General features: G+C 47.6%; 1 protein-coding gene across 1 annotated transcript in view; it reads left to right on the top strand.

Moving 5' to 3' along the window:
* PKD1 (polycystin 1, transient receptor potential channel interacting) overlaps positions 1-26,569 on the top strand; it is a gene marked incomplete at its 5' end in the record, with an annotated part of 165,510 nt that overhangs the window by 86,548 nt on the left and 52,393 nt on the right. Inside the window, 9 exons of the mRNA XM_083373148.1 lie at positions 372-1,121; positions 1,991-2,122; positions 4,396-4,571; positions 5,069-5,202; positions 8,019-11,641; positions 13,419-13,565; positions 17,547-17,690; positions 19,518-19,806; positions 20,007-20,223. Of these exons, the coding sequence (XP_083229274.1) occupies positions 372-1,121; positions 1,991-2,122; positions 4,396-4,571; positions 5,069-5,202; positions 8,019-11,641; positions 13,419-13,565; positions 17,547-17,690; positions 19,518-19,806; positions 20,007-20,223 (5,612 nt within the window). The remainder of the gene's footprint in view (positions 1-371; positions 1,122-1,990; positions 2,123-4,395; positions 4,572-5,068; positions 5,203-8,018; positions 11,642-13,418; positions 13,566-17,546; positions 17,691-19,517; positions 19,807-20,006; positions 20,224-26,569) is intronic.

Genomic DNA, 26,569 nt, shown 5'->3' with positions numbered 1-26,569 from the left:
ACCCACATGACACTGAGGGATGCTGCAAAGTCATAAATGATTGTAAATGGTCATAAAATTATTTTTTCAGCGCTGCCTTAAGTTCAAACAGTTGCTGAACAAATGGTCCAAAACTAATCATTAATCATTCCAGAAAAAGATTTCTTAATTCTCTGAGCTGCATATTTGCATCTCTTGTGTCCCAGTGTCTGCTTCTGAGTTGGCGGGGAGGGGGGTTGCAATCAAGCCACTACACACACACACACACACACACACACACACACACACACACACACTCCCCACTTGCCTCCAACGCTTGGCTAAAAAATAATGAATGTGAGGGGGTGCATTGCGTTGGGAAGAATTCATTCATTGGGACTTCTCTTCCACAGTTGCTCTTCAGAAGCAAGGACACCTTTGTCAAACCCAACGATACGGTGAGTGTCCAGCATGATGCCGGGCCTGGCGCTTTGCTTCTTTGCCGTCCCAGCCAAAAGCCGCTTGCCCAGATGAGCTATTTCGCCTTCAGCTCTTCGGATTGGGACCCAGGCTGGCCTGCCCACCTCACTCCCCAAGTCTGGCAGAACGATTCCCGGTGCCCTTTCAGGATCCTGGTGGCTGCTGAAGAGACGGTTCCACTCCTGCCGAAAAACAACTCCAGCGTCCACCGCCCTGGCCTTTACGTGGTGCAGGCCACAGTCAGCAACGGCATCTTCAGGAGAAACCTGTCCTGCGACTTCTGGGCTCTTTCCGCCATCTCGGGCCTCCACGTCATTTACCCTCCCGAAAAAGGTGGCAGAGTCTACGTGGAAAGCAACAGCACGTGGCTGGTGGTGAAAATCCTTTCCGGGATGAACTCAACCTCTGGCAGGCTGGGGGGCAACCAGAGCTTCCCTTTTGGACGGAGTTGCCCCCCAGCGGTCACTCCGCTGGTGGCAGAGTGCGCAAGGGAGACCAATGACACCTGGTTCTCTGTCATCATGCTGGAGGGCATTGGGCACAACCTGAGCACTGTTGTGCTGTGGGCAAAGAACGCCGTGAGCTCACAGAACATCACCGTCAGGGTGAGAGCAGAGCAGGCCATCCGAGGACTGCGTGTGACCCCGGACCCAGAGACCAGGGTCCTGCAGAACAAACGTGTGGTGAGTCACCAGCTGCCAGTGCCCCCAAGGGACAGTAGGCATCAGTTGTGGTTTTAATCTTTTTCAAACAAGGTTTTTTAAATGGCTGAAATGTTGTGGGTTTCAGATTGAGCGCAAAGTAAGGTATCAGTATGTTTTGGTTTCTTAGCTTTCATTCATTCCTGGGTCGTCCAGGCCACAGAATTGTGTTTGAGATGAAGGAGCAATAATGAGAATACATGTAGCTTAAGGCTGATGATGTTACCTGGATGGTAAGAAAGCATAAGACCAGCTTCAGAGAACAGAATTCAGTTGTTGTGACGGCTCAGGTGAAATCCTTACTCAGTCCTCAAAGTGTACTCCTTCGTCTGCACCTAGAATGGCCTGATGTTTTCCCCTGGGAAGCTCCAAAACACTACAGTGATCTCCCCTTCTGCTGGAAGGTCCCTGTATAACAATAGCACTAGCGCTTAGACTTATATACCGCTTTACAGCCCTCTCTAAGTGGTTTACAAAGCCAGCACATTGCCCCCAACCATCTGGGTCCTCGTTTCACTGACCTCAGAAGGATGGAAGGCCGAGTCAACCTTGAGCTGGTCAGAATCGAACTCCTGGCTGTGGGCAGAGTCAGCCTGCAATATTGCATTCTAACCACAGCGCCATCAGGTCTCCTAGCCCAGCCTTGGACATCAGCAGGAGGGTGAATGTCTGACCTGCCTCTTTCACAGTTAAGCCTGTTGTTCCGACTTCCTTCTCAGGAAAAAGGACCTGATGATGACAGGGCTCAGCTACCAGCCTTTCAGAGGCCTAATGTAAGCCTGGCCAGGATTGATGAAATATGGGCAAGCGTTGCTCCTTCTGAAATTGCTGTTTGTGCCTCTCCACTGCAGAGCTACATCCCTGTGATGGACGCTGGGTCGGACGTCACTTTCAGGTGGAGACTGGATGACAAGAGCTCCTTCACTTTCTACAACGATGTCTTCCATGTCCTTTACCAGTCCCCAGCTGTGTACAAGCTGTCGGTAAGTCCAGGCCTCCCGGCGATCCTTCTTTTGTGAACCGTGGGCAAAAATGATGGATTCCCTTTTAAGGGAGAGTCTTGATTGTATGTCCTTCTCTGCTTCCAAGTGGCAAAGAGAAGTTTACCAAGCTTGATTTGCAATTTGGGCTGTACTGTACTCAGCAGGCAGGTGTTCGTCAAGGAATCACTGCCATGATAGGATGCTTCCCTATAAATGTTTCATTTTTTTTATCTTGCCAAGGGTAATAGAAATAGAAATAGAAAATTTATTTGGCCAAGTGCAATTAGACACATAAATTTGTCTCCAGTGCCGAAGCTCTCAGTATCTATGCAAAGCAACAGAGTAATAATAACCATAATAATAAGTTTGTTGTTGTTAGTTGCAAAGTCATGTCTGACCCATTGCGACACCATGGACAACGTTCCTCCAGGCCTTCCTGTCCTCTACCATCTTCTGGAGTCCATTTAAGCTCAAGATAGATGATAGATACATATATAGATATATAAAATGGATGGAAGATAGATGGATGGAGAGAGAGAGAGAGAGAGAGAGAGAGAGAGAGAGAGAGAGAGAGAGAGAGAGAGATAGGTAGAGGGAGAGATGATGGATGGATGGATAGACAGACAGACAGATGATGTTGTTGTTGTTAGCTGCGAAGTCGTGTCCGACCCATCGCGACCCTATGGACAACGTTCCTCCAGGCCTTCCTGTCCTCTACCATCTTCTGGAGTCCATTTAAGATCACACCTCCTGCTTCAGTGACTCCATCCAGCCATCTCATTCTCTGTCGTCCCTTTCTTCTATTGCCCTCGATCTTTCCCAGCATTAGGCTCTTCCCCAGTGAATCCTTCCTTCTCATTAGGTGGCCAAAGTATTTGAGTTTCAGCTTCAGGATCTGGCCTTCTAAAGAGCAGTCAGGGTTGATCTCCTCTAGGACTGACCGCTTTGATCGCCTTGCAGTCAATACCAATAAGAAGGCATCATAAAGAAGATAAAAAGGATAATAGCAGCATTCCAATCATACAGCATGAGTAAATATATTTAGGCATTAGACATTATTAGACTGTTGAAAGTTAGGTGTTCAGCAGAGTGATGGCATGAGGGGAAAAATTGTATTTGTGTCTTGTTGTTTTGGCAATCAATGCTCCATAGTGGTATCCTTAGGGGAGGAATTGGCACAGTTTATGTCCAGGATGTGAGAAGTCTGTAAATATTTTATCAGCCCTCAAATCAAATCAAATCAAATCAAATCAACCTTTATTGTCAGAGTACAACATGTGTACAATGAGATTAGCTGAGCCTCCCTTCGTGTACTCCCCCCCCCCAATGCAATGAACCCTACTAACAAACACAGGTCAATGTACAGGTCCCCAGTGGAAGGCAGCCTGGTTGCAATTGTTCTTTCTGCAGTCTTGACTATTCGGTTGGAGTCTGTGCCTGACCTGTTTGGTTGCTGTACCAAACAGAAGTACAAATGAGAAAGTCAGTAATTCCTCTGTAAAACTATATCAACAGCTCCTGGGGCAGTCTAAACTTCCTGAGTTAAAGCAGGAAGAACATTCTTTGTTGTGCCTTTTTAATGGTGGTTCTAAAGTTGTTCTAATAAGGCTGCTTCTACAGCCCAGAGAAGCAAGTTTAATTAATGCACCTACTAGATGATGGAAAAGTGAACAGTTTTGATTTAGTCGAGACAAACTGTTTTGCCTTGTTAAACCTCAAAGCCGAAATGAGCAATTGATGTGAGCTAAAGGTCTTGGCTATCTCGGGTTAATTCTGCCACTTGGTGTACCCTTCCTTGTCTAGATCATCAAGATTTTCTCCATGATATTTCAGGGGCCATTGGGTGTTGGTTGTTACTTTGGTCTTCACATGCTGCCTTTCTCACTGTCAAGCTACTCTGGGCAGCTTACAAATTCTGACTCCAGGAAGAATCCCCCAATAGCTCCCTTGGCTAAGATGAGGGAGAACAATTCTTCCAAATTATCCAGGGATCTTCATAGCAGAATGGAAATCTTCATATGATTTTCCCTGATTTAGTATTCTAACCAAGATGCCATTCTGGGGTGTGTGAAGGGATTGAAAGGAGGGACACTTCGGCAGTTTAAGTGGAAATAAAGAGAGAAACAAAGGGCAGAGCATGATTTATAAATCACCTCGTGATCCACCTCGTGATCTGGCAGGAAAAAGAACGGTGAACATTAGGAAACAGCAGATGCCCCCAGTTCTGTATTGGTGGATGATGTGGCCAAGTGGTTTGTCTGTGGTCTCTCCAGCTTACAGCCTCAAACAATGTCAGCAATGTCACCGTGTGCTACAACATCACTGTGGAGGAGATGAACAGGATGAAGGACCTGATGGTCTCGGGGATCTTGCCACACGTTCCTCAGAACAGCACTCTGGAACTGTCAGCAACTGTGACTGTGGATTCAGCTGTCGATGCCAGATTCCTGTGAGTTTCCGCTGCTCTCCAGCAGACCCAAGGGAGGGAGATGCACCCTTCCCTGGCATTCAGGCCAGTGAGTGGTCCAGAAAGACCAGTAGGAATGCCCTTTGAGAGATGCAGCCTTTTAAAACTGGGCTGTTCAGGCACCAGCTATGCATTGCCTGGATTAATATATGGAGATCCAATAAGGGAGATCCAATCAGGGAAAGGCTGTGTTAATGTCATTTTGTGCCTTTTACTTTTGCACACCTTTTACACACATTCTGCTAGAGAGAAGTTCCTTGAGGATGGACTTGTACTGGACTAAACCTCTGCTCCCGGTGACCGATCCAGATTGGATCCTTTTATTTCTGTTTCTCTCAATAATAATACATACTTTAAAACCACTGTGAATTTGTTTCCCTCTGCAAGAGTCTTTTCTACTTTGGCCAAAAAAAGTACACTGAGTTAAAAACTGACCTGTGTTGCTCTTCTACTGACCTTCTCGTTTTGTGACTCCCCAGATGGGACTTTGGTGATGGTGACCAAGTCATTTTGGAGTTTCATCCTCCCTACAATGAATCCTTCCTGAAACCAGATCCCAAGATTCACCAGGTGGAAATTGGGCACAATCTGTCCCATATCTACCAAGATCCAGGTGAGAAATTCTTTTGGATATTTGAAATGAAAATCAGGTAGGACGCACACTTCCAGCAGCCTCCGTATCTCTTCAGCAAATCATGACTAAGTAGACTATGTACAGTTCAAAGGAGTGGAAGGGTCAGGATGAAGCCTTGCATTAGAGTTAACTTAAGATCTCCTAATACGGGGTCCCCAACCTATGGGCCACTGCCCACTACCGGTCCATGGCCCGTCCAGAACCAGGCTGCAATAGTGGCGGGCGAGCGTGCATGTCTCTGCAGCTCCACTTGTGCACGCAGTGGGCGGGCAAGTAAGTGTGTGCATGCAGCTCCATTTGTGCGACCGCACATGCCCGCCACTTGAACACATGGAGCTGCTGCACTTGCCCACCACTCACATGGAACCATCCCGCTTTCTCCCCCCCCCCATCCTCAAAGCTGGAGAGGTTGGAGACCGCACTCCTAATAGGATTGCTCCCACAATAATTAACAACTCTCTGTCCCATTTAAAGCTAAAACTGAGGCAGAGCCAAAGACTTTCAGCTTCACAGGCAGTCCTAAGGCCACAGATCTGCACCCTCAGCCAAAAAAAAATTAAGGGGGGGGGAAGTGATGAAGTACAGGTAGTCCTCGACTTACAACAGTTCACTTAGTGACTGTTCAGAGTTACAGTGGCATTGAAAAAGTGCCCCCCAAGCCACAGCCGAGCAAGACACCTGCCTGCCTGCCCAACGGCGCTCTTCCTCCTGTCCGAGGTTTTCATTGTTGTGAGCATTTCTGTTGAGGATTGGCAGCTGGGATGGGGTGGTGGTGTTTGGTTTTTATTCCCCCCGTCTGCTGGGTGGTTGCAGAAGGTTTTTGGTCAGTCCACATGACCCTGGGACACTGTGACCGTCATAAATATGAATCAGTTGCCAAGCATCTGAATGTAAATCACAAGACCCTGGAGATGCTGCAACATTCCAGTTGATCGGTGCTTCTGGGCTCAGAAGTGCCAGGATCAGCGCCAAGCTCCAGCTGGATCCTGGTGCCGATCCTGGTGCTTCCACTGAGCCCTGACAGCCCCAGCCATCTCTCGCTCAGGCTTGCGCGGTGCTGCCACCGGTTCAGCTCATTCCCCTCCCCCGCTACCACTTTTCTAGGATGATCATGTACCACCTGCTAGGTGCCAATGTACCACAGGTGGTACCCGTACCACTGGTTGAAAAGAGTGCTAGGAAAAGGAAAAGGGTGCTGCCAATCAAATTGTGTATGCAGTTTTCAAGTTTGGAGAGTTTTATGAGCTTTTCATGTATGTTCTTTTAAGCAAAGATTCAAAGGAGCTGAGCAGGTTTATTATTTTATTAGACGTATGTGTTATTCTCATAACTGACTTATGAGCAGTTTACAATCCTGCTATGTGTGAACAGAATTAAAGAAATAAAACCATAAATAAACATTAAATATACCAATGCTGAGGGGTCATAAAAACTCAGAGCATCATATATACTCAGGTTGGGGGGGTCTCATTTAATTAATCCTCCCCCCCAAAAGAAAAGGCCTGATAAAATAATCCAGTTTTGACTGCCTTCCTAATCCTTCAAAATTGAGACAAGTGAAAATGTGGAGGAAGTTATTCTAGGGAAGGGAAGTCGCACTCGATGTCAATAAATGAGAATACAAATAGATGAACTTCTCAGATAACATGAAAATAAAGCCAAATGTTGGCTCCAAATTCTGAGCTTAAAAAAAAAAGACCACGAAGAGGAAACAGATGCGCTCAGTCAGTTCTCTTTCTGCCATAATGGACAGTTTCCTTCTCTTTGCATTCATCCATTCAATTCTGTCTTTTCCTTACCATGAGGGACAGTTGCATTTCGATGCATGGCTCAGAGGCAGGCTGGAGGGGTTTAGGACAACTCGCCATGGCTGACTTGTCCAGGCCAACTCACCGTGAGACCAGTCGCCGCGGGACAATTCAAGGCGTGATAACTCAAGAAAGGGACAAGCGAATTGCAGCAGGCCTTGTCTTGCTTTAGGTTTGAACCTTCTTAAGTTAGAGGTCCTTGATGCTGGGCGCAGTTCACTTGTCCTCTCTTGAATTATCCCGCATTGAATTGTCCCATGGCGAGTCAGCCGTGGCTAGTTGGTCGTAGCAAGTTGTCCCATTCCGGGCTGGAGTGGGTAGTGAAGGAATTATTGGCCATCTCAGTTTGCCATTTGTGAGGCAAAGAATCAAATCAAATCCTATTCCAGGTAAAAACATCTGGAGTAGGGGAAGAAAACGGATTTCTTAGACATTAGCAGGCCCTCCTTCTTTCTATCAGCACGAAGGGCTAAACTGTGTTTCAGGCTGTGGCATCCATGTATAATGCATCCTGGGGGCAAAGATCCCAGCGTCAAGGGTGCTTTGAGTTTATCAGAGTGGCTGGCTTCCTGCTCAGCAAAGATGTGGCACTTCTGGCATGGTTGAAAGGAGGGGAAATACACATTGGTTGAGTTTGCCTGGCAAGCTATAGACCAGGGGGGTCCAACCTTGGCAATCTTAAAATTGTGGACCACCTCTCAGAATTCTCTAGTCAGCCATGCTGGTTGGGGGTTTCTGGGAGTTGAAGTCCACAAGTTTTAATTGCCAAGTTGGACATTCCTGCTATAGACTTGACTGACTGAAGTGAGATTGGGAAGTTTGTACTGAGTTAACAGGCCATCCCATGAAACCATGGTCTGGTTTTTTTGCTTGAGCATAACAGACTGTGAGAGTTCAGCAATGTTGACTTTTAATCCTGACCTGGATTTCTGATCCATTGGGAAAATGAACAGTTCTGATTCTTCTTCCTGTAATTTTTCCATGCAGGTGAATACAGCCTGGTTGTTGTAGTCTCCAATGAATTTGAGAACCTCACCTATTCAACTCCTGTCCACGTCTACGCTCGCCTGACAGAAGTGGCAATGCAAGTAGCCTCAGATGTTTTGGTTGTGGGCTACACTGTCACCTTTGAAGCTCAAGTGATGCCCTCTGGCTTCGGAGTCTCTTATACCTGGAATTTTGGGGATGGTTCAGAGGCATTTGTGGAAAGCCAGACTGCCGTAGTCCACACCTATAGTTCCAGGGGGATATACAAGGTCCGGGTTCAAGCAAACAACACCATCAGCACTGTTGAGACGTGGCAGCATTACCAGGTCTTTGAAGAGATCAGTGGGTTGTGGGTGTCCTTGAATGAAACCATAGAGCTTCGCACACCGATTGAGATCCGTGCTTCTGTGGAAACAGGAGATAATATCACCTGGATATTTGACATGGGTGATGGGACGGTTGTGGAGACTCCTGTGGCATCCGTAAAACACACTTATTTAAAGGAGATGAACTACACAGTAAATGTAACTGCGATGAATCCAGTCAATTCTCTTTCCCGAGCTGTGCCCGTCCAGATATTTGTGCTGATGGTGCTCAAGATTGAGCCTTCCTCTTGCATCCGAGAAGACCCTGAAGTGCAGCTCACAGCTCACGTTTCAGGTAATCCTCAAAACTACTTTTTTGACTGGACATTTGGTGACGGCTCGTCCAACATCACCATGTATGGTGATCCAACAGTGATACACAACTTCACCCTCAGCGGAATATTCTCCCTGTCTTTGGTCCTTTCCAGCAAAGTCAACAAAGCACAGTATTATACGGAGATTTGTGTGGAGCCCGAGATCACCAACGTGACACTTTTGGTAAGGCCAGAACTGGTGTGGCTTGGCAACGAGACCAAATTTCAAGTCACAGCCTTGCCACCTTATCACTACCGTTATCTTTGGGACTTTGGGACTAACGACTCGGCCAGGTTTGGTGGAACCGAAGTGAGCTATACCTACAAAAGTCCAGGTGACTATATGGTCATGGTGACTGTTTGCAACAATATCTCTTTCAACAAGGTCTCAGCATTAGTGGAAGTCCAGGAGCCGGTTAGGGTAGCCAAGATTGAGTCAAACAGCTCAAAGGTTTTGGAGCTGAACCAAATTTATCTCTTCTGGGCCAACGTCACCGGGACCAAAGTTAGTTATTTGTGGTACTTTGGGGATGGGACTTCCCAGCTGGGAAAATTCATCACCCATTCTTACAACAAGAGTGGTACCCATACCATCAGTTTGACGTGCTGGAATGATGTCAGCTTCCACGAGGCAAAGCTGAATGTGACCGTGAAGAGGCGCCTACAGGGCCTGAGCATCAACGCCAGCAGGACAGTGGTGCCTCTGAATGGTTCTGTGAGTTTCACAGCTACCCTGCTGGCTGGCACTGCCATCCAGTATTCTTGGATCCTGTGCGATAGGTGCACGTCGATCCCTGGCCTTTCCACCATTTCCTACACTTTTCGCTCTGTTGGGACATTCAACGTGATAGTGACAGCAAAGAATGAGATTGGGGTCCTGCAGAGCAGCATCTTCATCTATGTCTTACAGCAGATAGAAGGGCTGCAGATCTCTGGGGGGGACTTCCTGGACAACATCTACTTCCCCACCAATAAGACGCTGCAACTACAAGCAACCGTGAAGGACGGAACAAACATCTCTTACAGCTGGACCGTCCTGAAGGAAAGTCACCCTGTGCAGACATTTACCGGGAAAACGTTCTCCTTAGTCATTCTGGAAGCCGGCGTCTTTGCTGTCCATCTGAAAGCCACCAACATGCTGGGAAGCTCGGCTGTGAACAAGACGGTGGAGTTCATTGAGGAGGTGGGTGCCTTAAAGCCAACTGCCACCCCCAACCCTGTTGCTGTCAACGCATCTGTTAACATAAGTGCCAGTGCAACTGCCGGAAGTGAGCTGCTGTACACCTGGCACTTTGAAGATGGCCTTTCTCTCTGCACAGCCTCCAGTACCATCGCACACTCTTTCCCAAGTCCAGGTGCCCAAATCATTGTTGTGGTGGCAGGAAACAAGTTTGGTTCTGTCAATGCTTCCCTTGTGGTATACGTACAGGAACCAGTAGTGGGCCCAGAGATTAGCATCATAAGGCCAAACAGCAGTTCTGTAGAATCGGGCACCGTGGTGAACTTTGCTGGGGAGCTTGAAAGAGGATCTGACGTACTCTGGACATGGAAGATGCAGAACAAAACCATCTCAGGCCAAAGGGTAGCTTTAGATTTTCCCCTGGCAGGAATTTTCCTTGTCTGCTTGAATGCTTCTAATGACGTCAGCTGGGATGTAGCTTACCTCACTCTGACGGTGCAAGATGCAATCCAGGGTCTGAAGCTCAGCGTAAGCCAGGATGTGCTGCAGCCAGGGGAACTGGTCTCTTTTGTGGTTGAAATATCTTCGGGTTCCTCTGTGAGCTACAGGGTCACCATTGGGGGTAACCATTCCGAGATCCTCAGTGCTTCCAGCTTCACCTATAAGTTCAGCCAGGTTGGAGAGTACTTAGTGAGAGTAGCTGCAGAGAATCAAGTAAGTGTGGCGTACGCTGAGCATCTCATTGTGGTGCTGGAGGCCGTGCGTGGCCTCCAGATCACCGATTGCTGTGAACGAGGAATGCCTGCAGCGGTGGAGAAACAGTTCACAGCTCGGATTGAGAGTGGCTCACAGGTGTCTTACGTCTGGCAGTTCACCTTAGTAAAAGCGCAGCAACGTTCCCAGGTTCACTTAGAGGGCCAAAGTGTCTCTTACACCCCAGAAGCAGCAGGCCAGTTGGAAATCCATTTGCGTGCTTTCAACAGTCTGAGCAGCCTGAACATAACTCTAGTGATCCAAGTGCAAGATTTCATCCTGCAGCTCTCCATCCAGCCCGTGGATTCCTTTGTCAACCGCACAACTTCATTCGAAGCATCCGTGCTGCCCAGTGCCAGAGAAGTGCTGTTTTGGTGGTGTTTTGGGGATGGCTCTCCAGCTGTGCAAACCAGCCAGCCATCTGTCAACCATGTTTATCTGAGGCCGGGCGATTATGCGGTGGAGGTGAATGCCACTAACCTCATCAGCTTCTCCGTTGCCCACCGCACGGTCACAGTCCGAATCCTGGAGTGTGAGGAGCCAGAAGCAGAGCTTGCTTTACCTGCTCAGGTGTTTATGAAACGATCCCAGAAGAATTATCTGGAGGCCCAGATTGACTTGCGAGGCTGCACCAGGTACCGGACTGCCTATGTCTGGGAGATCTACAAAGCCCCGAGCTGCCTACAACGGGATGCTTTGGCCAAAGTCCAGTTGGTCAGTGTGGATATGAGCCGGCCACAGTTGGTCATCCCCAGGCTTACCCTGGATCTTGGCAACTACTGCTTCAAATTCTTAGTCTCTTTCGGTGATACGCCTCTGTCCAAAAGCATTTTTGCCAATGTGACAGTTTTGCCCAATAAACTGGTACCCATCATTGATGGAGGATCGTACCGGGTGTGGTCCAGCACCAGGGACTTGATCTTGGATGGCGAGAAATCCTATGACCCTAACTGGGAAGACTGGGAACAGACACCCTTATATTATCACTGGACTTGCGTATCATGTTCCAAGGTAAGTGAACCTGGATGTTGCCCCCCAAATTGAGTACCTGCTCTCAGCCTAGGGACTCCCTGTTTTTACTTGGTTGTAAGTCCCCTAGAGTGGCCTCTTGGTAAGATGAACGGCAAATAAATTAATTAAGCAAACAAATAGATAAATAAATATCTCCACCCAGCTAAATGCGGGATCTGGCTTTGCCGTCCAGCGCTTCGAGGTTTTAGGGCAAGGGATTGGCTAACCTGTAATCCCTCAGGCTTCTGCTGTGACTTTGGCCACTGATTGTGAAGCACACAGCACCAGAGCGGGTCAGGGTTGTCAGTTGCTGACCTGAGACTGCCAGGCAACGCAAGTCTTAGGAGTGGTCCATGCTGCTCACTCCCAGCACCAGCTCAGCACAGGAAATCCAGGCTCTCCAAACCTCTGTATTTGGTTTCACAGACAAAATGCTCTTTCTGTTGAGGCGTTTCCACTGATTTTCAGCTGGAATCCACCTACTAGTAATTTAAAACTTTAAGCCTTCTTTTTTCTCTTTATACATTGAATATTTTGGAATTTAAAGGTGGTTGCTTATTTCCTCAAATTAAATTCCAGGGCTCTCACTGAAGGATGTAACTGTTAGCCCAGTGAGCAATCTTGCATCTGCATCAGTGTTTTACTAGACAGACTGAGCTGCTCTGTAAATGCCCCGTTCATTTCCTAGGTAGAAAAGTTTCCACTTTGCCTCCCAAAAAGAGGCTTTTCTTAAGACTGAGAGAGAGAGAGGCACTTGACTGAGAATATTTGATTGTGAATTAATTCAAGTGGCTTATGGGATAGATTGACACTGTTGATTAGGAATGACTTGAGATACTTGATTTAGATCAGCCACTTAACCTGCCTCTATTTTTCTTGCTGAGTTAAAACGTAGTGTTAAATTATAGAACCACAGAATGTAAAGCTTGGAAGACAGCTCTGAGAGCATGGAAACCAGCCCCTGCAGATATTCTGACAATTGGCCATCCAGCCTCTTGAAACATTTCCTGAGAAATTGAGTCTACCGCTTCCTGTCCCACTGCTGAACAGCTCATAGTGCTGGGACATTTTTCCCGGTGCCCAACCCAGTTCAGCGTACTTTTCATATAAACCCCTTGTTTCATTATCCTGCTGTCTTCTGGAACACCTCTGAACACGACTCCTTCCAGATGTTTGAAAACAGCTGTTGGGTTTTCCCATCTCTAGCCCTAACACACCCAACGCTTCTCCTGGGTGCTGTATTTCAGGCTACTTACCATTTTGGTGGGTCATCTCTGGACTCCTCTGGCCTATTTTACGAAAACATTTTAATTTAAATTTGCCTTCCCCAGCCGGGTGTAACCCAGATGGTTGCTTATGACCAATATATTTCATTTGGGCTTTGGGCTTCCTCCTTTGGGGCAGAGGGCAGACTAGAGAATCTCTAATGTTTCCTTGATTTAAGGATGTCTCTAGTCTCCTGTCCCTTCCATCTTCCCAACATTTGGAGCTCCGCATCAAAGGCACGTATGAGAGAATTGTTCATTACACTTACCGTACTAATCTCAAACACCGCAATGAAGACAGCCTCGGGTTGGAAGCTTCCTCTGCTCAGCTACACCCACCATTAGAAATAGTTGTAGTGGGGTAAATGCATGTTTTATTCCGTGAGAAAGCACAAGGATGGAGCGGCTTGGTGGGCCCAGGCTAAAGCTTACGTTGGATCTGGCCAGTTGGGACACAACTAACTCTCTTCAGACTTCGAGGGTTTATCCTTCTTTGTCCTCACACAAACTAGAATTCACCTGGAGCGTGTGGCTTCAACTTCAGTGCCACGGGAGGACTTGTCACCATTCCTTGGGCAATGCTGGAAGCAGACGTGGAATACACGTTTGACCTCACCATCTCAAAACCAGGCATGGATTCAGAAGCCACAAATCAAACCGTATGTATGAACGAGGCTCTTTTCTCCTGCTTGTTCTGCCCGCCACGCAAATGCTTTTCACGCTGCCAAAGCTGATGTTTCAAAGTAGTGTGGAAAGAAAAGAGGGATATATTCCTTGGGGATCTTCCTCAGAAGGAAGCTGGCGTACAGCCAAGCAAAGTGCCACCGCCGGCATCATTGTCCTCAGGAATGCTTCTGGGCTTACACAGACCCCAGTGGAACTTGTAAAAAATACAGCACGTGGGTTTCTGCAAACCAGTATTCAGGTGGAGGGTGTACATCTGCCTAAAGAAAAAAAGGGGGGAGGGGGAAGAGCAGCCAGTTAAGATGGTGAGGAAGCCTCTCCTGGTGAAGTTGGATGGGAAGGGCCATTTGGCCATCCCGTCCCACTCCGTGCTCAGTGCAGGAATCCAAGTGAAAGCGCCGCCTGCCTGGCCTCTGCTGGGAGGCATCCAGTGGAACCCACCTTCTCCATCAAACTGCCAGGAAATCTCGCCAGCACGTCTTCTGGTAAACGAGCTGACTGGCTGCCTCCCTGGCAGCCATATTTGAGAGAAGCCATGAATGCCAATAACGGAGAATATCTGTATCTCAGCGTTGACACGAGGGCTCCTTGCTGCTCTCTGAGCTTGGTTGTTTCCTGGCAATCCTTTCATTACCCATCTAGGTAACGTCATCAGTGCTGTTGATGAGGTTACCTGGTTTGGGTAATGAAACGGCTGCAAAAAAAAGCCAAGCTCAGAGAGCACCAGTGACCGATGGGTGCTTAGCGCCCCTGAACAGTTCAGGAGCAGCCAAGTGGATTTGTACGGAACCCTTTTGATCACAGGCTCCGTCAAGAATCTGCGGTGGGAGAATTTAGTGGGAGAGGTGGGCTTGGTTTTGTGTCCGATCCCTGGAACGAGAACTAAGGCCCGACGTCGTTTTGCCAACTCCAGAGTTTGCCCTTTCTGCACTTGAGCCTTAAAAATGTGGCTCCTGGGCCAATTTGGCAGAAGGAAGAAGGGAAACCCTGTCCATCTAGAACAGGGGTAGGCAACCTTGCCTCTTTTTATGACTCGTGGACTTCTGGGAGTTGAAGTCCACGAGTCGTAAAAGAGCCAGGGCTGCCTACCCCTGATCTAGAAGATGTACGTGTGCTTGTTGTGTCTCACGGCTCAGCAACAACTGTTGGGGTGCTGGGCTCTTAGCTCTAGCCTTGCAAAACCCCAGGAGAGTCTGGCAGCCCCTTTCCTGATGGAAAGCGTCTGCTCTGCAATCAAATATATTAGTTGAAAAAAATGCTGCCAGACTTCTCCTGACTTTTGCTACTGTGCCCGAAGAGCAGCTCTCCTCCTATAATATCCTTGGGTGAACTGAGGTCCCGAAAAGGGGTTCCCAGACTGGGAGCCAGTCAGCACCTTAAAATGGTTCTCCTCTGGTGCCAAGGCTTCTACGTAAGCAGATGCACCCCGAGAGCCGGTGGGGAGGGCTCTTTGGAGAACACTTCCAGCCAGTCCCCTCTGCTTCCCGCAGGAGCCGGGTGTCCTCTTGGCAAAGCGGGGCCACCGTGGGAAGCATGGGGGAAGCTCTGGGCTCCTCACTTTGTCAGGTGTGTGCGTGTTCAGGGCTTCCTCTGTTTTTCTTCACCCGCCGCTTGGGAGACGTAGCGGGAGGGACAGTCCCACCCGGCTCTTGAATCCGTGCCTCCTGGAGGACTGAACTGAACTGCAGGAAGCCAAAAAAAAAAACCCTTATGGTTTAGATCACCAAGCTTCAAGGGCTGCTCGGCATTTAGAGAGGCAGCTTGTCTTAAGTGAAAACCATAATTACCTTCATCATTCCCCCCCCCCCTCTCTTTCTCCCTCCCTCCCTCCTTCTCTCACTTTTTTGGAAACCGGAGGTTGGAAGGAAGGGTGGGGGAAAAGAAAGAACTCACTGTCAAATTGATAGTCTTTCAAGGACATTCCGTACTATCTGCTTTGCTTATAAGAATGCCAAACAAATGATCTGACTGGGAATTTGCAGGGCCGGAGGAGTAAACGGGGAGGAGGCCTTCGGGTCTCTTCAGAGTTTGCCATGCAGAGAGCATCTCGATGGCTCCCGCTAGAAGCAGGCGGACAGCCCTGATTTTGGGGTGTCTGGGTGGCGTTCCCAGATTCAGGAAGGTCTAGGCAGTAACCAGAGTGCCCGAGGAGAAGACCAGCTTCATGAGTCAGGATTTTGGAACATGATTTGGGCTGCCCTTTTGCTGCCTTTCCAAAGCACACGGTTCAATCTGAGTCAAGATCTGCTGGTGTATATTTTTCTGGCTGGCGTCTGTTGAGCAGTCCTCGACTTACGTCCACAATTTAGCCCCAAATCTCTAGTGTTTAGTTAAACATTTGTTAATTGGGTTTTGCCCCATTTTATGACCTTTCTTGCCACAGTTGTTAAGTGAATCTGGCTTCCCCCATTGACTTTGCTTGTCAGGTCGTAAAAGGGGACATTGCAATGGTCATGAGACAGTTGTCGAGTGTCTGAATTTTGATCACATGACCACGGGGTTGCTTCAAAGGTTGTAAGTGTGAAAAATGGTCATAAGCAGCGGTGGGATTCAGCCGGTTCGCACCAGTTTGGCAGAACCGGTAGCTAATTTTTTGTTGCCCAGGCCCAGAACGGACTTCCAGAACCGGCATCCACACAGAGAACCGGTCATTCACTTATTTGAATCCCACCACTGGTCATAAGTTGCTTTTTTCAGTACCGTTGTAACTTTGAATTGTTGTACTGGGCTTCAGAACTTAGTGACCACGGTCTGGAACAGATTTCCTGATGTTTCACTGTCAACGGAGGCCGGAATCTTTGGAGGCGAAATGCATAGACCACCATGAGTTCTCTAGACCGTGGTCTCCAAGTCCAGAAGCCTAAAACTGCCCATTCGTTAATTGTCTAGCTCAGGGGTCTTCAAACTTGGCCCTTTTATGACTTGTGGACTTCAACTCCCAGGATCCCTCAGCCAGGGTTGGCTGAGGAATTCTGGGAGTTGAAGTCCACAAGTCATAAAAGGGCCAAGTTTGAAGACCCGTGGTCTAGCTGTTAGACTTTCATTGCCTAAGTCAATTAGTTGGGTTTTGTAACTGCAGTTATCAATATCCCTTCCTTCTTTTATCTGAGGATCTTGATGATTTTCTTCCTCAAAATCTGTTCAGGAAATATTTGAGAACCAGTCCTAAGGCATCCTCTCTCCTCTTTAAGGAAGGCTTAGTTATGTTGACTATCCCTGGCTCTCTGCTTGGCCTCCTTTCCTTCTGCTCCGCTTGGTGGGCGAGCTGTTTCCAGGTTCCTGACCGGTATGCTAAAAGAGCCACTGGGAAATGTATATTCTTACGAGTGAAGAAGAAGCTCCTCTCTTTGCAAAGGAAGGGAAAGGAGAGCAGGATGGAAAAGCATCATTGCTCCGAGTGTGATTCCCCCTTTCAGGATGTCGTGAACATCTCACGGGCACCATCTATGCAAACCCTAACCCTCTCTACCTTCGGCCCACCATTCTCGGGAAGAAGATCTGGGACTGAAGTGCTAGGTCTTCAGGCTGGTAGGGAGACAAGAAAACAGCTTCTGAGAATCTCTTTCCAGGAAAGAGAGGGCCTTTGGGCAGGGCCGACTCAGAAGGCCTTTAGAGCAGCATCTTCACCAGCACCGCTTCCGTGATCGGGGGTGGGGGTGAGATCCAAGGAGCCCCAAATGCCACCATCAGAATTTGGTGCTTGGTTCTCTCTTCTGCCTTTGGCTAGAAGGGAACCAGCATAAAAGAAGAAATAAGGGCACCGAAGAATTAAAGAAAATGTGGGGAGATGCCCTAGCAATGCACGTCCTCGGTGTACAGTTTGAATTTTCTGCTTGGGTATTTCTTGGCACGGCACGCACGCTGTCTTCCCCTCGCAGCAGGAGGATGCGAGGAGGAATCGTCTGAACATCTCGGGCTTTCTTCGCTCTCTCCCTCCCTCCCTCCCTCTCTCCAAGGTCTTGCTGAAGAAAGGGACCGTCCCCATCGTGTCCCTGGAGTGCGTCTCCTGCAAGGCACAGTCTGTCTATGAGGTCAGCGGGAGCTCCTACGTGTACTTGGAGGGGACCTGCTTGAACTGCCAGAACAATTCCAACCAGGGGGTAAGAGGCGTGCTGGATGTCTCTGGGGCTCTGTGGGAGCAGTTTGGCTACAGAAGGGGCTTCTCCTCTCCACTCCTCTCCACTCCTTTCCTTCTCTCTTCTCTCCCCTCCCCTCCCCTTCTCTTTCCCTCCCCTCTCCTCTCCTCTTCTTCATTTTTCTTTTCTGCAAGATGCACACAGACAAGTCCAGTAAAAAGGGATTTTATTTCCCTCTCTTTGAAGCATATTGAGAAGGCCTTGTTAACAACTTAACTCTCGGCAAGACACGTTCTTATCCATCCCTCTATGCTGCAGTCTAGATTGCTTCACAGTGTTGTCGGCAGACCTCCACAACTTTTTGTGAAAGACATGCCGTCAAGCATCTCCAACACCTCCAGCTCTGCTGCCACGTTGCTTGCCACCAAAGAGCTCGTCGGTGTGCCAGCTCTTCTTCTGTGGCCTGCAATTGTTTTTCATTGATTGAGTTGTGAGGCCTGTTTTAGGGGTGTCACAAGGAAAAACCAGACTGGGATATGTAGGTATAAAAATAATTTTCTCTTGAGGCTTGTAGAAGCAATAAATGATATAAGACCTTTCAAATGATAGTGATTTGGCCAAGGACAACACACACACACACACACACACACACACACCCCTACACAAAACACAGATATGAATCCCTGTTTGCCGTTAGGGCTGCCCAGGGGCGTTCTTTTTCTTTTTCTTTTGCGTGTCTTTGGTGGGAAGACAGAACCAGCTTCCACGAATTGGTATCCCTCAGCCTTGGGGTCTTTCCACCCGTCTCCCACCTGGAGCACAGAGAGGATGGTCCAGCGGGCTGGAGCTGCACTCCCCTGGCTCAAGAATCTTGGCCTCGCCGCTTGCGTCTCCTGGAAGGTGAATTGCCAGCGTGGAACTGCCGGCGTCAGGGCTTCATCGGAATCCATCTGGAACCTTTTCATTAGTGGTTTCAATAAAGTTTCCTGTTCCTCCTGCTCGCCTAGCGAGGCTTATCTGTGAGATCAGCTCTTGTCTTCCACAGATCATTTTTCTTCTGGCTTCAGCCCTTCCCATCGCCCCAATATCCCGGCTGCCTTTTCAAATGAAAATGCATTATGGTCAGAAAAAAGATAAGCAAAACACTGTGTGGAAGCATCTGAGGGAGGGTGGGAAGACGGGAGCAGAATTTGAGCCGATGCTTAAACCTGCAGCATATTTTGAACACCAGTAATTTCTGCAGTAAGAGGCAGCGTTGGGCTTTTTCCTCTCAGCCCGTTGCTCCATTTTGAGATTTATGAGGTCATTTTCCAGCTGGAGAAAGTCTAGTTTGTTATTTCAAAAATCCGGGAGTCTGAGAAAATGCACTCCGGTCATCTCAGTGATCCAAGATCCCATCCTGGTGGTTCCCATAATCTCTCTCGCATTTGTGTAATGCTGCCATTGCACCGTCTGAGAAGCAGCCCCCTCCTGTACTGGATGCGGAGGCCAAGCGAAATGAAAGCAGTGGCGCCTGCTGGAAAAATCCAGGTCTCCCTGCCAGGTTTCCCTTCTGCTTTTCTTCTGAAATCAGACACTGGAAGGTGAGGTCATGCAGGAAATCTGAAGTGGATCGTGTCTGATTTTTGAGAAGATCACTGTCAAACGATTTGGTCTTCTCCCTGTTTTCCTTGGATCAAATGTCTGGGAATGGGGCTGAAATGTCAGCCCCTAATTTGGCCAGAGACTGAAAATGGACCCTCCCCCTTTTATCAAGAAGTACAGGGATAATACCTTAAACTGTGGTTAGTTTTTAAAAAAGTAAACCTTGGGGGTCTTTTCTCTCTCCCCCCTCCCCCTTTTTTTTTTAAGACTAAGCCGAGGTGGACAGCCCAGAGCTTCAGAAACGAATCTCTGCTTTTGGACAGAAGATCGACCTCCACGGGGGATGCCGAGATGAGCCTGGTCTTGCGTCCGTGGGCTCTGGAGGACGGGGAGGGCTACACCTTCACGCTCTCCATCACAGACCTGGCCACTGGGGAAGAGGGCTATGCCTCCATTGACCTGTTTCCCAACCAGCCCCCCTTTGGGGGATCGTGCCAGCTTTCCCCTGCAAGTCCTGTCCAAGCGTTGGCCACCAAGATCCACTTTGAATGTGCGGGTAAGGATGTGGAACACCAGGTCCCACCAGGCCTGTGCCTTTGAGGACGTAGGAGAGGATGGGGCTGAGCTCGAGGGAGGGGTCAAACGCATCACAAGTCACCATCCCCTCTCCCCTCCCCTGTGCCAGGCTGCCAAGCCGCAAAGTTGGGGCCGCTGCTGTGCGCCTTTCTCCTTTCACTCTCTCACTCTTGGCTGCAGGCTGGAGAGATTCCGTGGGGGCAGACGCCCCCTTGGTGTACATCCTCATGGCCACCCGCTGCCGCCTTGGCCACTGCGATGAATTCTTGGTGTACAAAGGGAGTCATCCTGCACATGCAGCCTTCCTGCCACCCGGCTTCCAAGAGCACGGCTCCCTCGTGTTAGTCTCGGTGCTTGTAGAGGACCAGCTGGGAGCAACAGTGGTGGCCATAAAACGGTAACTTTTCCTTCTTCTTCCCTTTTTCAAAGGCAAAGGAGCAGGTGTGGATGAACGCCACTTCGTACCTTAAACTCTCTCCAGTGTTTTGTAAAAGCCAGTAAATCCTCATCTTGTTTGCTCCCTCACTGCTGTTTAGAATAGAATAGAACAGAACAGAACAGAATAGAATAGAATTACAGAATAGAACAGAATAGAATAGAATAGAACAGAATAGAATTACAGAATAGAATAGAATATCTTTATTGTCATTGTGTAACTCACAACGAAATTAAGCGCTGTTCACAGTGCACACTACACACAAGTAAAAACCACAAATAAGAACATACATTATATACCCCCATCCTTCACATTCTATTCACCATTGCGCTGCCCCTAACATTGCCATTCATTGTTGCACCGTACTGTGGTATTTAATATGGTTACAGCTCTGGGATACAAACTATTTTTCAGCCTATTTGTCTTTGTTTTTATTACCCTGAACCGTCCGCCAGGATTTAAAAAAAGAATGTCTGGATGGGATGAGTCTTTACAAATATTTTGAGCTTTCCTAAGACAACAGGAACTGTACAGTTCATCCGAGATCAGTCCAGAGACGTGTGATTTGTACAGTGGACCACAACTGCAGCTTTTGAGAAGAATGGGTCGTGTCTCAAGCAGGTTCTTCCTTTCCACATTCTCCTCGCTTCTGCGAAGGAATGCTGGCAAGATCTTTGTGTAAACGACCAACTGTATGTTGGCCTTGAGAGCTTAGAGCAGGGATGAGCAGTTTTCCCAGGGTTTATTTATTTATTTATTTATTTAATAATATTTATATACCACCCTTCTCCCGAAGGACTCAGGGCGGTGAACAGGGCAAGAATAAAAATACAAAGTTACAAAAATTAAAAAAGGATTAAATATATGCCCACTAAAAACAGTCAATACAATATTAAAACCCCAATAAAACAGCAATAAAAAACCCCACCAATCCCCCCTCAGGCCAGGCCGGCTTGTTCGAATAAGAATGTTTTTAGATCGCGGCGAAAGGAGCAAAGATCGGGCGCCATCCGGAGCTCAACCGGTAGCTGATTCCATAGCTCCGGGGCGCCCACAGAGAAGGATCTCCCCCAGGGGGCCACCAATCGACGTTCTCTGACCGGTGGCACCCTGAGGAGGCCCTCTCTGTGGGAACGCACAGGGTGGAGGGAAGTTGACGCCGGCAGCAGGTGTTCCCTGAGGTACTCCGGACCCCTGCCATGTAGGGCTTTAAACACCATTACTAGTACCTTGAATCTCACCCGGAAGACAACTGGCAACCAATGCAGCTCACGGAGCAGAGGTGTAACATGGGAGTATCGGGAGACTCCCAACACAACTCTCGCGGCTGCATTCTGTACCAGTAGGAGCCTCCGGGTGGTCCTCAAGGGGCTGCAGCTCGCACCCCTGATCAACTAGGGCCCCAGGAAGGGGTGAGGCCATTTTGAAACTCTGCTTTGGCATCTTTCTAAGGCTGGACATGACGGTGGCACCCTCTCACTGCCGCTCCTGTGGGCTCCAAATCAAACCCCAGAATTTCTGTTGTTAAGTGAGACATTTGTTAAGTGAGTTTTGCCCAATTTTACAACCTTTCTTGCCTCAGATGTTTAGTGAAACACTACAGTTAGTAAGTTAATAACCCGGTTGTTAAGTGAATCTGTCTTCCCCATTGACTTTGCTTGTGAGAAGGTCGCAAAAGCCCGGGAGGCTGCAACGGTCATCAGTACGAGTCAGCTGCCCAGCATCTGGATTTTGATCACTTGACTACAGGAATACTGTAAAGGTTGTAACTCTGAAAAATGGTCATAGGTCCCTTTTTTCACTGCCGTTGTAACTTTGAACGGTCACTAAATGAACTCTTGGAAGTCAAGGACTACCTGTCGTTTCTCTTTACAGACTTATTCAAGGGGAAAACACCCCAAAAGGTGCTACTGGAAATAAACTATTTGGCTGCTAAATGGGATCATGTAATCTTGAGTGCTGGAGTCTTAATGGGGTACTGGGCGCTGTATGCTCTCCAATTTAGGGTGAGCGTATCGTGTTTTATGACTTATATTAAGAACCACATGGTCAAAAATGATTCTTACATTAGTTAGGCCCATGTAAAACCTGCTGAATTCTGTGTGACCGCAGTCAAGATTTCCCCTAATTTATGCTGAAGAAAAGACCACTCGTATTACTGCAGCAGGATATCCGTCAGGCATGGACATGAAAGCAGGACTAAGCGAAGTGGGTGGTGGGCTTCATTTTGAAATCATGCTGCTAAGAGGGTGAAATCCCCTGTGACCCCAACCCTGTGGGATTCGTGGGGTGGGGTGTCACCTGTGGGTTGCCCTGACTGGAGATAAACTCTTTCCTTTGCTTTGCACTTGGCGATGTGCCCTGCGTGTGCAAAAGGGCAGAGCGGGCATTGCAATGAGGTCTTTCAAGGGAAGGTCAGATCCTGCAGAAGCCCATTTCTGGTTTAGTGGGGATTTTTTCCCCTGCCAATGCAAATTTGTTTGAAAGGGAGCGAAGAGGAGGGAGGATGCTTCAAGTTCCCTCCCAGTCCAGCCAATCAGGTTACCCTCCTTTTCCCGAACTGCATCCCGTGAGGCTGAGTGATTATCACTGGCACCCAGCAGCATTTTATGGCAGCCTTGCGGTTTGCATCCAGCCCTTGGATCAAGGGCCCCCCTCTCCCTTCTGCCCTGCCCCAGTGCCAGGCAAGGGGGGCCTTCCTTCAGGGGTGCCCTCCTGGGCCCACACATTCTGCCCCACGATTGGCCAGAATTGTTCCCTGAAAGGACTGTAAGGGGCATGAGAAATACAGGACGAAAGAGGCATTGGGAGGATTCGTTGCCCATTTAGCTTGGTCTTGATAAGCGATCCTGGGACTGCTGGTAAATGTGGCTTTTGATGGCCTCATGGACAGACCTGTTTAGTCTTCTTGGCAAAAACCTGGGGAGCTGGAGCGGGGGGGGGGGGGGGAGTTCCTACAGCTCTAGAATTTCTTGGTGGTCTCCCATCCCAGTACTATTAAAGGTGCACATGTGGGTATCCACATCTAGTTTAAAACCTTTGAAGAATAAAATAAATGACAACATAAAAGGGGAAAAAAAGAAGAAAATGAAATGAGTTACAGTGTGTGAAAGAATAACAAACTAATAAGTAGAAAAGTTACCATTGTTACAAAATTTAGAATTTCTTATCTCATTGGTTAAGCAATAAATTGAATATATAAAACTAAAATCGTTGTAACTTCTTGAAAAATGAGTCATCACTACAAAATTCTAAACCGTGATAATTGATGCATGTTCTTAGAAAAAAGTTTAAAAATACCAAAAACAATCAGTAAAAGCAATATTAAGTTCCACATTCCTTCCTGTTATACCCAACTTGTGAAAGTATTTATAAATACTACATTCATTTCTGGTTATTATCTTTATATCAAATATTTCCCCTTTAAAAACATATTCTAAGAATCTGAGATTTCCCTGTGTTGTGTTGCAGGGAGAAAAGCCAGTCTTGCTTAAATTCAACCCAGCTTCTGTTCTGGATATATACAGTACAGTATTGTTAATTTTGCCACCCTGGCATATTCTCCAACTTCGGTTTCCAGTCTGATTCTGTCAGCAAAGTATCTCTTTTCCAACAATGGGGCAAATTTGTCCTTGTAGCTATCAGCATATTTCTTAATAAATTGTGACACTTTTATTTATTTTTAATTTTTTGGAAAGATTCCTAATAGAAGAAAAACAAAAGCTTGAATTCAAATTTTGTTTTTTTTCTGAATAAAGCTGTTTATTCCTTTCCAGTGCTTTTTGAATATTTTACATGACCAACACATATGATAAGATGTCCCTTCATTATAAACATATATTTGAAATGTTTCAACTGTTCTAGGTGTTTCTTTTAACTAGAAGCAAACTAGCATGCAGTTTGCAAACTACTATGCTAGTCACTAGGATTCTAATGTTTGTGTCTAGTGCCTGCTGAAATCTCAGAAACTTGGATAGTGTTAAGGTTTACCATGATGATAAAATTTCCAGGGTCTGAGATTAGAAAAAGTATTCCTTTTCCTCTGCCTAAGTAAGAGTAAATTGTGCCCAACGTACGTCCACCACTTTTTATAGCCATATGTCAGGCTTGTCCCAGCTTGGGCGTTTGGAAAAAAAGGACCCTCAATTCAATTTGTAATGAAAGGTAAACTCTTACTAAAGCCAGGTGGTTACAGCATAAGAAAAGCCAAATCTGAATATTCCCACGTAAAGCAGATAAGTTTCCCCTTCTCCCAGCCCCCCTCCCCCCCCGGTCATCTCCCTAGTGTTCAGATTTGTTGTTTTGGTAGCAGTTCCCAGGTGTGGTGCCTCTTTGGTGGACATTCACATTCTGTTTTCATGTCTGTGTCTTTGGATCACTCAACCATAGTCTTTTGATTGGCATTTCTGGTTCCTGTTATCCCCCTCCCCACATCCTTTTCTCCTTTCCCCACATTTATGGCAGGATGCCATCAAAGCAAAAGCCTAGCTGAAGCTGTGTGATGGCAGATCTGACACCACACTTGGGGCACTGGTGACTTTGATGCAGTGTTGAGGACAGTGCTTTTGAAACAGTGGACAGTGTTGAGGACACGAGGGAGGAGTGCTTCTCTCGCGGGATGCCATGTGGGAAAGTGGAGGAAATGAAGCCGGGTGGTTTCTGTAGGCGTTATAAAGCTGACTGGAAACAAGTAGGCTTAACAAAATCAGTCTCTTAAGGGTGTATGTCTGATGCTTGGAAGTGTACTAATCGGTGCATATTTGCAGAAAGACATTTGAGCTAGGCCCCCCAAAACACTGGAGCTATGAATGTGGAAAACTGACAGATGGATAATCTTGCTGGTTTTTGCTGGCCACACCTCCCATATAGTGAAACCTAGAAGATCATGTGCTGTTTACTGGGTGCTCTATTTGTGTCTTATACACTGCTACTGGGGGAGGAGGAAACCCCCCCTTCCCGGTACCTTGCTATTACCTAGGCTGCCATTGTGGTCCGAGAGCTAAAGTTGGAAGCCAAGGAAGAACCATTTCTTGTTCATCTTGATGTTCCGTTCTTTTGATACGAAGTGTCACTTTGTTAGCCTAGGCCAGGGGTAGGCAACCTTGGCTCTTTTATGACTCATGGACTTCAACTCCCAGAAATCCTGGCTCAGGAATTCTGGGAGTTGAAGTCCATGAGTCATAAAAGAGCCGAGGTTGCCTACCCCTGGCCTAGGATATCAATACATTCTGAGGTTATAAATCAGTGATAAGAGTGCAGTGCAGTATATTTGTTTTAAGAAAGAATCCAGTGTGCTGTCCACATTGCTAAGGAGAGCTGTGTGGTGATGACTGGGAATACAGCTCTTGAACCATTTATCCTCCCATATGTTCCTGTCACCCGCTTGGCACATGCATTCTCAGCATCTCTTGGTCTGCATTTTTCTCAGAGCAATTTCTAGATTGATGATTGATTGATTGATCAATCGATCAATCAATCAGTCGTATGGCATAAAATGTCAGGGAAATCTACAACTGCTAGACACAATGCAGTCCTAACAACCTAAATTGCTAGTTCATTCCATTCGGCGCTTGCATGCTTATCTGTGGTGCACCGCAGGAGGCAAGCTAGCTTACACCAGCTGACAGCACCTCAGGTTGCTGGTGCTTTCAGCCTCCTCTGCAGGTCTCATCTCGCCTCGCCTCTTGTGTTGCTTCACGTCCCGCTTCTGCTCTCTGAACACAACAAACACAGCCAGGTTTTGTCTACCAAAGTGATACCCATTTATCTACTCGCAGTACTGCATGCTTTCGAACTGCTGAGTGGGCAGGAGCGAGTGACGGGAGCTCACCCCATCTCACGGAGCCAGACTCGAACCACCGGATTGCAGATCATTTCTGGCCCACTGTTCCACATCATTAAGCCACTGTGCCACTGCATCCCCTCTGGATAGGTATTTGGAAACTGATTATATCAGGCATCCAAGTATGTGGACCTATTCAGCGAGCCTGAGGTGCAGAGGGTAGTAGGTGCTCAGTCCTTTAGGAGAAAAGACCATTGCAGGATATCAGTTTCATGGATAAATGGACTAATAAAGAAATAATTGCCAAGGAAAAACAAGAATGTAAAGCTAACCTAGGAATCAGGTGTGACAATAAATGTAAGGAAGACCAAAGAAGTCAGTTTTTGGAATTCATGCATCTGAGCAACTCAGGAAAAGCTTGGATGTTATCCTCGGAAAAGGCATTTCCATGTTGCAGGGCCACAGGTAAGGCTGCATTTCTGGTGGCCCAAAGACTTCCGGGAGAGAAAAAGAGAGACTAATACT

This window comes from Vipera ursinii (genome assembly GCF_947247035.1).
Source record: "Vipera ursinii genome assembly, chromosome: 13".
NCBI lineage: Eukaryota > Metazoa > Chordata > Lepidosauria > Squamata > Viperidae > Vipera > Vipera ursinii.
This window is presented reverse-complemented; position numbering and strand designations above follow the sequence as displayed.